The 16,146-nt window shown below is 39.6% G+C and overlaps 3 protein-coding genes across 12 annotated transcripts in view; 2 read left to right on the plus strand and 1 right to left on the minus strand.

The window, feature by feature from the left end:
* The window catches only part of apbb1ip (amyloid beta (A4) precursor protein-binding, family B, member 1 interacting protein), a 38,283-nt gene extending 36,424 nt beyond the window's left edge, over positions 1-1,859 (plus strand). For both annotated transcript variants that reach the window (XM_055150772.1, XM_020935665.2), the window contains exon 14: positions 621-1,859. In XM_055150772.1, coding sequence (XP_055006747.1) covers positions 621-1,286 — 666 coding nt within the window. In that variant the 3' untranslated portion in view covers positions 1,287-1,859. The remainder of the gene's footprint in view (positions 1-620) is intronic.
* An 834-nt stretch (positions 1,860-2,693) lies between these two features.
* pdss1 (prenyl (decaprenyl) diphosphate synthase, subunit 1) lies at positions 2,694-6,710 on the plus strand. Its single transcript, XM_020935707.2, has 11 exons — positions 2,694-2,901; positions 3,542-3,606; positions 3,998-4,124; positions 4,364-4,491; positions 4,706-4,847; positions 4,940-5,051; positions 5,156-5,265; positions 5,369-5,449; positions 5,535-5,648; positions 5,861-5,941; positions 6,020-6,710. The coding sequence occupies exons 1-11, from the start codon at positions 2,746-2,748 to the stop codon at positions 6,158-6,160; spliced, it is 1,257 nt and encodes a 418-aa protein (XP_020791366.1). The 5' UTR covers positions 2,694-2,745; the 3' UTR covers positions 6,161-6,710.
* Positions 6,711-6,731: 21 nt separating this feature from the next.
* The window catches only part of abi1a (abl-interactor 1a), a 53,479-nt gene continuing 44,064 nt past the window's right edge, over positions 6,732-16,146 (minus strand). The window contains exons 6-11 of one of the 9 annotated variants that reach the window (XM_055151224.1): positions 15,472-15,572; positions 14,000-14,113; positions 12,340-12,579; positions 11,099-11,185; positions 9,878-10,063; positions 6,732-9,079 (exon numbers count right to left, since the gene is read on the minus strand). In XM_055151224.1, coding sequence (XP_055007199.1) covers positions 8,904-9,079; positions 9,878-10,063; positions 11,099-11,185; positions 12,340-12,579; positions 14,000-14,113; positions 15,472-15,572 — 904 coding nt within the window. In that variant the 3' untranslated portion in view covers positions 6,732-8,903. Of the gene's footprint in view, positions 9,080-9,877; positions 10,064-11,098; positions 11,186-12,339; positions 12,583-13,999; positions 14,114-15,471; positions 15,573-16,146 lie in introns of all 9 variants that reach the window. The other 8 variants (XM_055151223.1, XM_055151225.1, XM_055151227.1 and 5 more) reach the window with 8 other exon arrangements.

Raw genomic sequence — 16,146 nt, forward strand, 5'->3', positions numbered from 1 at the left:
GGGATGAAGGGCAGGAATATATTCAATTTGATTTGGGCTTTTAAGTATCACAATGCAGTGGTTTTGTCCTGGTTTATGGTTAATATCTCTGTAATTACTGGGCCACATGAAACAAAACCAGGTACAAAGTTTAGAGTCATTTTAGTCAGTACTAATTAACTTAAGTCAAATTATTTTGTTTCAATAGCATCAAAATGTGGTAGGATTATAACAGACTAACTATAATACAGCACGTTTCATTTTTTTTTTGGACCCAAGATTTAACAAATTATAATCTGGTTCAACATTCTATTAATAAAAAGGGGGAAGCAGCTAAAATTTATTTTGTAGTTTCTGTTGTAAAATAGTAAATTCTAGAGTCACTAATAGAAATGATCAGGGTAAAAATTTGTTGATCTGCCTTTTAGAGATCTCATGGAAAACTACAGTGCAATCAATGGTAAAAACTCTCTTACTCCCATCTGGGAGTATGACATCATCACATTCAAGAATCTGAAAACCTCCAATAGGCCCCTGTCCTCCATCTTAAAATATAACATCATCACATCGCGTACATGAATGCAACTCACAAGATACCATGTTAAACTGTTGTGTTTATTGTCTTGTTTCTATTGTCCCAGGACCTTGGAGATTTCCCACCACCACCACCCCCTCCTTCCCTATCCTCTGGTCACACCGTCCCTCACCCTCCGCCCGCCTCTGGATCTTCTTCTCCTCCACCTCCTCCTCCACAGTCCGCCAAGAAGAATTCCATCAAACTACCACCCAAGCACCATCAATCCTCATCCCGGTTCCCCCCATCTCCTCACTCCCAGGACCCCCTACCTCCACCACCACCTCCACCTCCCAACGAGGACTGTTCAGATGCCCCGCCTGACTTCCTGCCACCCCCTCCGCCACCTGCCAGTTTCCCCCCACCCCCTCCATCAGTTGCCTCTTTTCCTCCACCTCCTCCACTGAGCTCCATGCCCCTCCCTCCTCCTCCAGCTTTTGACCTGCCTCCTCCACCACCGGACCCCTGCTTCTTACCTCCTCCGCCTCAGCAGGCCTTCACTGGGGCAGGGGCACCACCTCCGCCCCCTCCACCACCACCCGCTGCAGCTCCACCACCGGGAGTTGGTCCAAAACTGGCGGTTCGCTCTGGTTCTCTGAAGAAGGGTCCACCTGCTCCGCCCAAGAGGACAACGCCACCTCTCCATGGGGCTGGTGGAGGAGGAGGAGGAGGAGATGGGGACTTAATGTCAGAACTGATGTTAGCCATGAGGAAAAAACGCGGCAACGTTTAGCCTAGGAATCTAGATAATAAATACTAGGAGGAACTATGGCCATGTAAAGGACCTTTTGGATTATTCAGGTGATGTCACTGTGTAGGCCAAAACTTTGGAATAATGTACAGAGATGTGAATATTGAGGATTCAAAAACTGTGCTCAAGTCAAAGTACTGTTAAAATTATTTCTCAAACAGAAGCCACAGCCAAATGTGTGCTATAAGCGGCAATAAAACAGTCTTGGTGAACAAATGAATCTAATTGGTGATTAAAAAAAACTGAAATGTGTTTTAGTATTGATGTGATCATGTACTTATTGTCTCATTGCTGAACGCTGTTTTAACCACCTATTCTAAAAGTTACCCAAGTAAAACTGAAAAATGAAATTACAACCGCCTCTGACTATGTAAGAGACCAAACATAGTATGTGTACAAATACAATTCAGTTTCATGTATTAAAAAGGTCATGAGGTACTGTTATATTTTTATAGTATGTCAAGAGTTTTATTGCTGGCACATAAGGGTTTTAAATGTGTATGAGTAAATAATGTGTAGTAATGTGTTTAATATTTAATAAAAGCAAAAAGCAAATATATTTGTATAAATTTCTTTGTTTATTTTACTAGTATTTCTATTCCAATCTGCTAGGCCGTAGCGTCACATCCCATCAATAAACAGCACCCCTTTTAGCAGTCAACAGTTACTGGTTTCTGTCCCATTCATTCCCCTACACAATAAAGGGAATCTCAAGTGATTGTAAATAAAACAAAGGAGTCAGTGTGGAGCATTTTCTAATGGTCATGTCAGTTTTATGTAACAAACCTGAAGCTGAAGGTCTGACCCATTCAGTCTTTGGTCTGACCTTAACCTCCTGAGCCCTCTCTCAGCCTCAGCCCGCCTCTTTGCAGTCTCTTGTGTAACCAACAATGACAGGACATTACATGATGCAGCAGCTCCCTCTAGTGATGACAATTATAATCTTTGTGCTGTCACCCAAAGTCAACTATTTATTTAGGATATAACTTCCCAAAAAAGTGACGATTGTTGCTATTGTCAGAAAACCTGCATGTCTACAAAAATACTTTATTTTAGACAATATTGACAATACTTGTTGCTATGCTTGGTACTGCATTTGCTAATGCGTACTATTTGCAAAAACTAGGAAGCTTATAAATTCTTATACTTATGAGTTATCCCCCTGTCTTGATCCTGTTTTTACAACATAATCATATTCATTTTAGTAGGCCTAGTAATTTAATATGAAATCTAGTTATTTCAAAATGCATGCACACTTTAATAACCGTGGTGCTGTATTTATTTATTTTTGTATTTATAAAAAATGATCAGTCCAGTCAATCTTTCACGAACAAATCTATTTAAATGTGTTAAACCGCTTGCATCATCAGCCAGCGCCCGTCTCTCCATCTTCCGGTTTCGTAAAAGTCCTTTACCAAAGCTATGCACGCCGCGGCTGATCATGGCCGGGCCGCTGAGGAATGTGTTCAGGGCATGGAGTACAGGCTGTACCACTGTGACTGTGTCTGAAAGCGTGCGGCTCCAACACTGCAGGTCCCTGTCCTCTACCGCGGCGCTTTTTGCACGGACGGCCTGGAGGTGTGCACCGGGGAACGAGGTGAGTGTGTGCGGCAGGACACCGGGAAATGAGCGCTGTCAAACCCAGGAAGGTCACGGTGTTCAGCTGTCACTCTGCAGTTATAAATGAATCACGCCAGGATATATTAGCACGCGAATGTTAAATATGTGTACTTCTCATAGCGTCTTGAAATAAGTTGGTTTTCTGTGTACTTCTAATGTTAGATTGCACTTTGTGGTGGGACCGTCTTACTACGGAGAAAGGTCAAGAATCAATCTGACCTTAAGCCTATATTCCAACAGCTGTCTTCATGTATTAATTAATTAATTAATTCATTCATGGTTTCATTCATTTGTAACACTATATGTTATTTCAGTCTGTCATTCATTGAGTCATTTATATGCCACCTGATGCAAACTACACTTTCCTTCCAGTTGGTCATTTATAAATCAGTTCTTATTGAAAACATATTATTATTGCGTAAAAATGTTTTCAACTTTTATCTAATCATATACTTCATATCAAAGTAGTACTCATTTTATTTTTAAATGTGTCTAGACGTAATGTTAAAAAGTGTAATACTTACTAATGAACCCTTTGTATCATATAGCCTTATCTGTAGTGTTGTAATTACCAGGGTTTTATTATTAGTGCATTTTACACATTTTCTTCTTTTTAGGTGCAACTAACCTTGCAACAGCCAACACCAGTCCCCTTACAAAAGTTTACAGTGTTCCTCTTCCGGTGAGTATATTTCATTAGCAAGGACCACACCACAACAAAGGCATACAATAAAAATATTCATTGATATGGATGGATGTGGTGGCTGAGTCAGGTGATTGGCCAACTCGGTATGATGATGAGGTCTTCAGTCTCAAAGATGAACAAGAAACAGGGTGGGTGTGAGAGGAGACAGACGTTGTCGGGATAGGCCTGCCACCTGTGTATAAATAGGGCTTTTGTGTAATTTGAGGTGTGCTTAAGGTGAGCTCCGATTTGCAGGAGAGGGGTAGGCTAAGGTGTGGTCCTGCTCTTGAACCTCACTTAATCATATTAACTCCATTTGTAAGGGATTATCAAATACTGTGGACACTGAGCTTGTTATTAGTGCTCTAAATTATTCTTTTTCTTCCAGGCAAAAACTGAAATTCCTGCATCCTACTCTCCAGTGCTGTAGACGGATACACAGCGATGCAAAGCCTAAAGACCCATTCTCTCTAGCTCAGAGAGACTTGACAAGTTTATATGATGACATCAAAAAGGTAGACCTCAAAGTCTGTGACAGTACTGTTAAATGAACCGCATAATTATACCAACAATACTAGTCAACCATGCATTTTATGTTTAGTTTAAACTGAAGTTTATTTTCTATCTAGCCTCCCCTTTACTTACCTTGAACATGGAATTGTAACATTGTAGTACTTTGGCTGATTATCAATAGTACATTCATGTTATTTAATTAAACACCTTATCAAACATGCAACTGTATTTCCTTTTTCAGGAGCTGTTAGTGGGAACGGAGCTCAAGTCTCTGTGTGACTATTACTTTGATGGCAAAGGCAAAGCCATCCGACCAATGATAGTTGTCCTAATGGCTCGTGCAATGAACATTCACAGCAATGGAGATGGGTAAGACCTGGATAAGCCTTTTAAAGAGTAACTTAAACCATTTGTCTAATTACATTGATAACTAGTCCCAATGCATTATTTACCACAAGTAAGGAATCGTAATATCATGTGTAATTATAATTTGCCAAGTTGATGTAGAGAAAGTTTTAAATGGGTTAATAGAGGAATTAAGAAATGGCATTATAAGATTTCTTGAACATGGGTTTTCTTGCAGAGACCTGCTTCCAGGACAGAGGACCATCGCTATGATCTCTGAGATGATCCATACTGCCAGCCTGGTGCACGATGACGTCATCGATGGATCCGATCAGCGCAGAGGCAAAAGAACCGTCAATGAAGTGTGGGGGGAAAGAAAGGTGTTGTGTTACAGACTCCAGTTCTATTGTTAACCTTTGTACAAGCTGAATGAACATTTGAATATTTAATCAGTGTTTGTTCTGCTTATTAGGCCATCTTGGCTGGAGATTTTATCCTTTCAGTGGCTTCCATGGCTCTGGCTCGAATCGGTAATATCTCAGTGGTGAAAGTGCTGTCTCAGGTCATAGAGGATCTTGTTCGAGGTGAACAATAATATAGATGAAAATTAATAATTTAATGTTCAATCATGCTTTGCATACAAGATGGAGTCTTCATATTGACCCAATAATCTCATTCTGCATACAAGGAGAGTTCATGCAGCTGGGCTCAAAAGAAAACGAGAATGAGCGATTCAAACACTACCTCGAGAAAACCTTCAAAAAGACGGCCAGTCTCATCGCCAACAGTTGTAAAGCAGTATGTACGTTCTGTCTTTGCATGAATACCCCCAGATGGAGAGGCGTCTCCATTTGTATGTTTACTATACTTTATTCACGGTTGCGTGTAATGTGTTTTTAAGGTCTCAATCCTTGCTAGCCCCGATCCAGAAGTTCATGAAATTGCTTACCACTATGGAAGAAATGTCGGAATAGCTTTTCAGGTAAGTTGTTATTAGTCTGTGATAGATTTTCTGGAGATTTGAAAATGTGACACAGAAATAGGATGTATTTGTCTCCATGTTGTAGCTGGTGGATGATGTCTTGGACTTCACATCAGGAGCTAGTCATTTGGGGAAGCCCACAGCTGCAGACCTCAAACTGGGCCTGGCCACTGGACCAGTACTGTTCGCGTGTCAACAGGTGGTGCATCAACAAATCAATTCTGTTGCAGAAACTGAAGTCACACTTCACTACATTATACAGTGCTAGCATACTGTACAGAGCAAAGTACTTCTACTCAGATCCTCCTGGTTGTTCATAGTTGTCCAAATTGTGGAAATGTAGACACTACTATATTCATGCTTACATTTTTGCTGCTATGTGCTGACATTTTAAAAATATTTTTTCCGCAGTTTCCTGAGCTTCATGCAATGATCATGAGGCGTTTCAGCTCTACAGGGGACGTAGATCGGGCCTGGCAGTACGTTCTTCAGGTATAATTAGATTTTAAAAAGTGTTTTGTAAAGTGTAGGACCAAGTATCTTATACTTGATGTCTGTTCTTGTATTCAGAGTGACGGTGTGCAGCAGACCAGGTTCCTGGCCCAGCGTTACTGTCAGGAGGCCATCAGACAGATCAGCCTGCTGCGGCCCTCCCCGGAAAGGGATGCCCTGATTCGACTCACTGAGATGGTGCTCTCCAGGGACAAATGAACCTGCAGAACCAGGCTTCACTTCAGGCAGCTACCAGCCCCACAGTTTGGGCTCAGTGCACCGCGGGCTGGTCCAGGACCAGAGGAGCACCCTCTAGGCTCGTGTGCAGTGTCCAGTTGGAGCGCTGTGTGGATCTGATCAACGTTTTTTTTGGACTGACAAGCTTTTGAGCTCTCTGCACAAAGAGGACATTTCACTTGAATTTAAAGTGGACTAAATATCCACACACTGAATTAAATCACTTCTGTACATTGAAATTAATGTATGGCACTGCAGCCTACACCTTAAATGCTTACAGTACTGTATCCATTTGCCTCTTTGCTTTGGACTAGGTAACCTAAGTACATGGTTGGTTACAAGCAGTCAATGTTGCTTAAGCTTGTCTTCATTGGTGTGTCTGTTGGACTGATATAAACGTTGAGCTCCGTCCACATTACAAAGGCCAAACTCCCTACACATATACAAAAGGTGCTCTGGATCAGCAATGGCCTTAACATCCACAAGACTGTGTGCTCAATAAATCATGTTTTTTTAAACTCTGTCTCAATCATTACTTCAAAACAAGAACAAGTTGTACATAGAATTGTTTATTATAAAAGACTGTACATTAAATTTTCAATCAACACATTATATACAAAAAAGGGCTGAAAGACTACTTTAATTCCACCTTTTTCATTGGTTTGAATAGCATACTGGGCAAAAGCAATAGAATGAAGAAGAGCAATGATGAACACATTGTGGGAAGCCATGTCAATAGCTAGCACCTGAGAGACACTGTATGGTTGAAGTTGATTGTAAAAGTTAATCACATCCACTCTACTCCATCAATTGTGGTTCAGAAATTCATCAGCACTGCTTTTGAAAGGAGGTCTACAAACTAAATTGGTTATGTCTGAAATGTCACGCAGCAGTCTGGCACCAGTCTCAGCGTAAAAAACTTGCACACCACCTGCTGAACCAAATCATTAAAGAACTCCTAGGATGTCATTCTGAATAACTTTGGCAGCAATTAATTGGCTATGTCTATTCCTTTTAGTCTTTTAAATGTTTCAAAAACCTTAGTTACTTTTTCACCACACACTTTAACATAGGTGAAATTTTTCTATATTAAAAGCATTATAGCACTAACGCTATTCAACATGCTTTCAATTGTTCCATTGTTACCTGTTGGACATGGATTTTTTACTGTCAACTTTGGCATGCTTTGAGAAACTGAAAATTGGTCAAAACTAATAGAAGACACAGTATTTTTAGAAAACATCGCCAAGTAGCTTGATTAAAATGAAGTACATCTGGTAAGATGTGTCTAGGCCCAATCTCTCAGCATACAACCAAGAAAAAGCGTCAAAAGACCAATGAATGAAATCACTTATCTCCTTTAAAATACAGTGACATGACAATCATCTTAAAATGCTAACCTAAAAGGAATGTGTGATGTTAAAAAAACAAAAACACGTTTTATGTGAAATAATTTAGAAAAAGAAGTATGGGTCTCTTCAGCACCTTAAAAACAGTGTATTAAAATAATACAAAAATGGCAACAAATTCAGATTACGTTATATCTTATAATTTTGCATGCTTTACCAACAAGATTCTCAACAGTAGTCCGGCTTCCAAAACATTTAGCATTTGTTTAGCATTAGTCTGTATTAAAAGGGAGAATACGTAACTTTTGCCACCTGCTTGTCTTGCCTGTAATATTCCACATTATGGTATTAAACTTATCCATGGAGACAGGCAGGTAACCCTAACAGGTCAAGTTACAAGTCACATTTGTGGATTTGTTTTTCAAGGTATTTTTGAGCTATGCTTAATATTTAAGTGTAATATCACACTGTGGAACATTCCAGGCATAGCACTAACATCTCCATGGAGACAAGCAAGTGGCAAATGGACGCTTCACCAGGAAAGTTACATAGTGTACCCTTTGTTCCATTTGAAGTCTGGAGAAAAGTATTATACTGTATATTTGGACATTCACTGCATTGACATTGAAGTAACCTCGAGCGGTTATTTACAAGTACAAACATTGGAAGGTGCCATTCAGTACTTTTGTTCACTATTAGGAAATCTCTGGGACGACATCCTTCAGCAGTGTGACCATCAGCTGTGCAGTCTGATACTTTAATAACTTTTTTTTACATATTCCATACATAATTGTCCCCCATTTGCCCAAATAACACCAAAATAAACTAAATAGAGATTCAAATTACAGAAACATTCGGTCATATGAAAATGAGATCTTACAGTTGGGTTTGCTTAAGTTAGCGCTGCAACAAAGAAATATCTACAAGAGAAAAAGTGACTTGAATGTGAATGGCAATCATGATTTTATTAAAATATAGTCATGACTAGATGTGATGTTATGTCTAGACATTTTGGTTTTCAAGCTATTTTTCTTAATCAACTGAAATAAAAAATATGAAACAAATTAGAAATATAGTTGCTAAGTGGAGCATTATGTAACCAAGGCTGTGTTCACACACTTGTCTTGGCTTGGTCCTGGTTTAGTCCTGGTTAATGCTGCTGTAGACCTACTTAACTGGAACTAAACCAGACAACATTTAAGTCCTGGTTTTAATGTGGTGTATGGAAGTATGAATGCAGCTAAAGTAAATAGTTCCAACCTTTTCAAACTATTCAAGTCAGTTCAAGTCATTTTCAAACTCAAGTAGATGTTCCTTTGATTAGCGTGGTGGCGGTGGTTGGTTTTGTGTAGATGATATGACAGTGAGCAGGTCCCTCAGTCTGCGTAGTGCATGATGCTCTCCACATAGTTTCCAGGGAAGAGGCCAGTGACGCCGCCGCACATGCCCTCGAACCAGCCATCATCGTTCTTCTTCACCACATAAATGATGGCGCCCTCTATGAAGCTCAGCTCGTCATCTTTGTCTTTAGTGTAGTCGTATATGGCAACCACTGGAAAGGGACAAAATGCTTTGTAAATGCAAGCTTAGACTAAGGGTCGGATCATAGGAGAAAATATTGGCCATTCAATAATGTTTTTTTATTGATTTTTGTGCTATTTTAATATACCAAATAAAAATAAATCAATATATTAGGCACTGTAAGGAAATAACATTAACATGACATCACTTGTCAATATTAGTTACTGGCAATGTGGATAATGCAAAAAATATAAGGATAATTTTGCTATAGCCTTGTGATTACAATTTTCACCAGTACAATTTCAGGATGGCTCTACAAATGTTGATACCTTTGTGGAGGTCTACCCTGTCCTTGGGTTCTCAAGTAAAGAAACACACACACAGTTTGAAGTTCAATTTTTCATATTCTAGTAGTTGCATTTCAATACATTTCAATACATTTCAGGCAAATTTTCACTGACCAAATTTTGAGTGCGTGTGGTCTTGTCAATATAAAAGAAAGGTGGTAGCATGTGGTCTTCTTAAACCTACTCTTAAACCTTATCCCAAAAGCTTGTACTTGTTTAAGTTTCAGTGTCAAAGCTCATAGATCCAATCAGTGTCAAAGCTCATAGATCCAATCACAAACACTATAAAATACATTCAATACTGTGAATGCTTCAACTTTACGGTAGGTGTGTGTACCATCAGAATTCAAACCCACCTAAAGTCAATGCCATTAACTTTTCATCCACTCCGATGACTTTTACTACTACTACAGTCCATTCTGTTTGCCAGTGGCCCGTAGTAACCCTGTGTAAATAATACATGAATGTCTTTTTTAGCAAACCTTTCTCTATGTAGTTCTTAGGGGCCCACTGAGGATCCCCATCTGCGTAGGGGTCACTGTAATGCACCACGGCTGCATCCTCTTCCTCATAGTCCACCGGGGGAGGAGGAGGGGGTGGTGGAGACTCGTCAAACATGGGCACGTCGTCAGGAGGGGGCGGGGGAGGCGGGGTTGGGGTGTCTGCAACTAATAGAGAAGAGATATTAAAGAAAGCCCACTACAAACTACTACCTGAACGAAAAAGACTTCAGAATATGAATCTTGATTTACAAAGTTTTGATGCAGGTAGTTGGATATTTTTGCAACGTATCAGATTTGTTAGTATTTTTACGTCATGAAAACAGTCAAAATTTACAACAAAATTCAAAAGTTTTGACCGTAAAGAAATCGAAACTCCAAATTTCTTCAAAACTGTTCAAATCAAGATTTTTTTCTGAATTCAAATAATTCATAACTTGATACGAAGATATCCCTTCTCGCAGTGTCATACTTGATCACAAAGCCAGGCTCTACTCTGTAAATGTTACTGGATTAGAATGCAGTATTAGTAGTAATTATAGTATTTTTATGTTTAAGGTCATGCTTATAGTTAGTTATGAGTAAGTTAGTGAGGTCTTGACAGATGACAACACTGGACAACTGACACTATGATTTAATGTAAGAATACTTCAAGTTATTCAATTATAACTGGTATATTTTGCATCACAATTACAGTAGTTATATTACAACACCATATTACTTTTGTAGACACATAAAAAATCTGTTATAATTAGTTTATTAGTTCATATCAAGGGACCTTAAAACTGTATGAATGAGACACTATGGCTTGTATGGCAAAACAGGTGTAAACACTTATTCTTGGCCTGTCTTTGAATTGGCAGTGAGGCTATGTCACCAGTGGAGGGCAGCACAGCAAATTCAATACTAACTTTAGCCCTATTAATTCTCAGTATACGATCACCACAGTGTCATAAAACTGTAAAGACTAATGGCTACAGTGTTAGTCATGTGAAATATGTTATCCCTTGACAGATCACACTTAATGCTATTATAATACATTGTTCATATTGTTGTAATAAGTCCACTGTTGCTATTAGTACGTGAAGAGTTATGTTGGTTTTGAATTGAATGGACAGAGAGAAATAGCTGATCGAGCACAAAAAGCATGCAGAGGTATGAGAGGAAAAGAGGCGGCATGCTAAATGTGACCACTTCACTTACTGCTCTCCTGCATCCTGGCCACAAAGCCAGTCAGAGGTATCTGTGGAGTCAGCTGTGGCATGGGGGGCGGAGGGGGGGCCATGGGCACTGCAAGCCACAGGAGAGAGAGGAGGAGACAGAGGGAAGAGACAAGAGAAATCGAAATGTGTAATCAAAAATACAGGTTTGCAAAGTGCTGTTGTGAATTCACTATAGTGACATGGCTGAAAGTTGTCTGAAAAGTTCAACAAGGTCTGTGATTGCAGCATTGGGATCACTGAGGACGTGGGATAAACCAGGATAACAGCTGAATTCTGTCAATCAAGCAGTTCTTAGTGGTAATTGTTACAAAAGATGGTGGAGGCAGTGGAGAGAGAAAGATGCAGGAAGTAGAAATGACTTATGGCTTGTGCATAGTGACATCATTCTTGTATTTGAACCCTAATATGAGTATTTTAAGTGTTGCCAAGCTAGTATTTGTCTGTTAAACTACATTTAAACAATGTTGAAATTGAAATTTGCAACTGTAAATTTTATAGATAAAAAAGCGCAGTCACCACCACCATTAGGGTGCATTCGCACAGTAATGCAACCAACATATTTATGTATTTCAGCTTTAAGTAATAGGGCTGGATAATTATGGTGATAAAAAGCGAAACATAATCTCTTACCTGTGATAATGTGCTATATATTCTATGCTTCAACAAACCTTTTCCCATGCCAACTATTATTGGTCAGACTTAACCACCAAAGTGTGACATTTCAGAAAAAGCAGATGACTTTTTGTTGCCTCTTTAATACAATATTAAAGAGTATTCTGGCTCCAAGAAGATTGCCATATTAATGTTTTGACATATTGTCCACCCCTATTTAGTATTTACCTGTGCTTTTACTTTGTGACTGGAAACACAGTGGATAAGGCTGTACTCAAGTAGCATCAAAACTGGGACTTAACCGGGACCAAACCTGGAACTAACCCTAGACTAGACCACATCTAAACCAGGACTAAACCAGGACAAATGTGAACATAGCACGTTCATTTCTTTGCTACCCAAGATAATATTTGGCTTTCTCAGCTAAGCCCAGACTATATCAGGTCAAAATTAGCTCTAAATATGGTCCAAATAAGACTAAACCATGGACGAGGTAATTCTAAACAAAGATTAAGGAGTTGGACAGTTTGAGAAACACTGGCCTAAATAAAAACAGTGCTTTTTCCAACCATTTCCTCTCACTTTTCACTGGACTCCGAATGTCCTTACTTGAGTTCTGGCCGTAACCAGGTGTGCCCCCATTAACGTGAGGCTGCTGTTGGATCTGCTGGATCTGCTGCTGTTGCTGTTGTAGTGAGAACTGCGAGGTGACGGAGGGCGCACGGCGATAGGTGCCCGTGGCCGAAACCATGGAAACGGACGAGTTGGAGGGGTTGTGCCGCGAGATCTGCCGCGACATGGTTCCAAACTGGGACATGGGAGCAGGACCGAGGCCAGGCCCGGGAGCCACTGCTGCAGAAGCCCAGAGACAAGACAGAGAGGGGGAAAAAGAGGGAGAGCAGAGGGGGGAGAAACATGGAGAGGTTAGCAAGCAAGCAGAGCATCCAAATTATTACAGTGATCGAGTTTATTCAAATGATTGCAATTTTGATGCAGTAAGAGGCAATTGCGAATATTTTCTGAAGTAGTGTCAAGCTCAAAGTTACCCAAAAAGTCATTATATAGATATCTTTTGGTCGCATCCCAATCTAAATAAAAAATAAATAAAAAATCGAAACAAGCAAAAATATGATAATGATGGTAAAAATATTTTTTTTTCTAGATTTCAGCTTGACACTACAGGTTCAGAAAAGCAGATGAATCATCGAGGCAATAATGACAGATAATTAATAACATTGATTGCACCCCAAGAGGTCGTCTGATGAAACCTGTGAGGAGAAAAACTGGGAAATTACTTAGCAGAGACAATAGAGTGAACAGGGCAGCAGCAAGTTCATGACCCAGGAACCAGTCTTACCATTGAATTCAGTCAACAACAACCTGTTTTAAGTTCTGTTTTTCAGCTCAAATGACAATGCCAGTATCTCCAGTATTTCCTGTTTAAATCTCTGCATCTCACAGAAGAAACTTATCACACATGTAGATGGGTGAGCCCCGGATTTGCACGCAAAACATTGTACTCAAACAATAATGTATCCAGTAGATAAAAGTTTTTCAAGTGACCATTGCAATCACATACAAGAACATACAAACAGTATTTAAACAAATGGACAAACCTGATAAAAAAAACAAAAAAACAAAAAACAAACTGTTGTGACATTGCTCACATGATTCAGAACCCCATTACCCAGAAACCATTGTATTATTGGCTGTTAAAAGATCAGGGAAGAAAGCAAGAATGCAGATAGCGTCTCATGCTGCTAAGGAGTGAATTAAAAAGTTATGGAAGTTTCCTAAAGCTTTTTAACAGCAAATATAATAGTGACTTTCAGTCATTCTGCAAGAAGAATTTGGCTCACAGCAAGGTGAATAGAAAGCTTTGTATGAATTTAAAATGAGGAGACTTCTTCTGGCACATTGATATAACAAAAGAAACTGCCATCACCACAAAGAATGCTGGGGGAAATCATTGGAATAATTTTATATCATTTTAAAGGTGTTTAGCCCAAAGTGATGTCCACAGTGCATGCATGAGTGCACAAAACTTAACTATTTAACATAAACGCTTAGCGGATTTACTTTGGGCATTTTGAGATGTCATTAATGTTTAGGTATTTATATTATGTGGGTTCATGCTTGCAGTGTGGACATAAGAATCCCATTCAGTTCCCCTGTCACCCTTGTACACCCATGACTGTGCTCAGCCACCACCACCAGTTAGAGCACCCAAGGTCCAGCAGGCGTGTCCTGAATGGGTGCAGACTCTCACCTAAGGGTGCTAAAGGAGGAGGTGGTGGAGGTGGTGGTGCTGCCATTGGTGGAGCTGATCCAGGCAGGGGAGGAGGGGGAGGGGGCACCCCTGGAGGAGCTGACATGGGGGTCACTGTAACAAGTACTGTAGTTAGATTTAACATAATATTTTACAGGTATGTCTCAACCCATAGTCTACACCTAATAATCCACAAGACAAAAATGTAGTCTTACACAACTCTCAAATTATGAGGTTACATACTCTTTGAACACCAGATCCAGATCTAGTCCATAATAAAAAAAAAAATTGCAAAATTCTAAATCCATATAAGAAGTAGTCCTAGGAACATTTTGTTGCAAAAAAGGAGGTTTATCGAAGTATTGGTAATCAATGGCAACATACACAGAAAAAAACTAGTACTTGTCTGTCTGTCTTTTATGTTAACCCCAGGAAGAGTAGTTATTGCTGCAGTAATAACTAATGGGGATCCAAAAAAATAAATAAATAAACACGGTCTCCAGGACAATAGGTGTAGAAGCTCAGGACTGACTTTGAGGTAAGACTTTTAAATGCATCCCCCAAAAATCTCATACAAAATGTAAGATGTTATGTGTTATATCAAGATGAAGGTCTCAGTATGTGGAACTACTGTATAGCTCGCGGTGCTGCAGGCCTAACGCGGCTTGGCCTATTTACACAGTAGGATAGAGAATCAGCTGTGCTCAGAACACAATGGGCCGGCATAATCCCTCTGTCTGGTAAACATAGGCTTTGTGGAACGCACTCACTGCCTCTGCAGCAGCAATTTACACATGTGGCCTGTCAAGCTATGGAACGGAAATCTGTATTGTGCATTCTTATTCAACGAGCAAGTGTAATTTAATATAAACAGCTCAGTGATTGGGGTAAAATAACTATGATTCAAGCACTCTTTGCTATTAAAAACTATTCATGCATTCTAATCTTTGAGCTACTGTGTCCAAGTAATTTCCCTTGTGGATCAATAGTTTGTCTTAGTCCAAGTCACTGCGTGTATATGGATTTTGTAATGCACTATTATTGAACAGTATGCATTTCCCATTAAATGAAAATCAGGAAGTAATGCTGGGACACTGTTAGCATGCTAGTTGTTTTAACATTAGCATGGTGTGACAGCAAAGCTCTGTTCTGGCCTCTGAAAGTGCTTATAAAGTTGTGGTGAATTATTAGGATGATAGGAATGCGTTAGGGAGGTGAGAAATAACTTTTGGAAATTAACTGTTTTTCATGCTTTTTCTGACTGTAAAAATCAGGTGCAGCGCCTTTAATATGCCTGTATCATATGTTCATAAGACAGGGATCGATGCTTTACTAAGCAGCAAAACTGCAAGTAATAGACAAAGACACGGCACTCAATGAAGGCCACAAACTTTTAAATGGGAACGTCACAATCTCAGGAAGAAAAACTTGTAATCCCTAATCCATCACATAGATTGTAAAAGTGATCTCACCTTGTCCAGAGTTGGGGATGGAGGGTGTTGGCACGGCGATGGGAATGCCAATCCCACTACTGCCGCTGTTCTCTCTGCTGCCGCTGCCCCCACTGCTGCCACTGAAGAGAGCAGAGCACATGGGTTTGGACTGGGATTAATAACAGGGAAATACAATCATACCAAGGCAAATACATCTGGTAGACTCACACTTTTATTAAACATTGATTTGTTGGTTGACTGGTGCCTTAGAAACTCATGGGGGAGCATGCACTCATTGATTTATAAACGGGAGTATAAAGACATATCATCGGCGTGTGCAGAGTGTACGGCTATAAATATTATTATTGATAGAATACTATGTTATTTCAAACCAGTCATGTGTTGCTTAATTGAGATGTGCGCAAGAAACATGTCTCTAGTTCATATTTTTTATATATATGTATATGTATGAGTGTGTGTGTGTGTGTGTGTGTATATATATAGCGCAATGCCAGATAAATTTAAAGGGCCCATATTCCACTATTTTCTGATATATGTTATAATGTTGTTTCCTTAGCAAATCATACCTGAAGTTGTGTTTTATTTCATTCACACATGTTTAACACACAAACCTTGTATATTCAGGCAGTGTTCTTCTCTTAAACAGAAAACACTCTGTTCCAACTTGTGTTGTCATTTGGTAATACAGGAAGT

This window comes from Boleophthalmus pectinirostris, unplaced genomic scaffold (genome assembly GCF_026225935.1).
Source record: "Boleophthalmus pectinirostris isolate CB_2022bp ecotype Guang Dong unplaced genomic scaffold, ASM2622593v1 HiC_scaffold_15, whole genome shotgun sequence".
Classification (NCBI taxonomy): domain Eukaryota; kingdom Metazoa; phylum Chordata; class Actinopteri; order Gobiiformes; family Gobiidae; genus Boleophthalmus; species Boleophthalmus pectinirostris.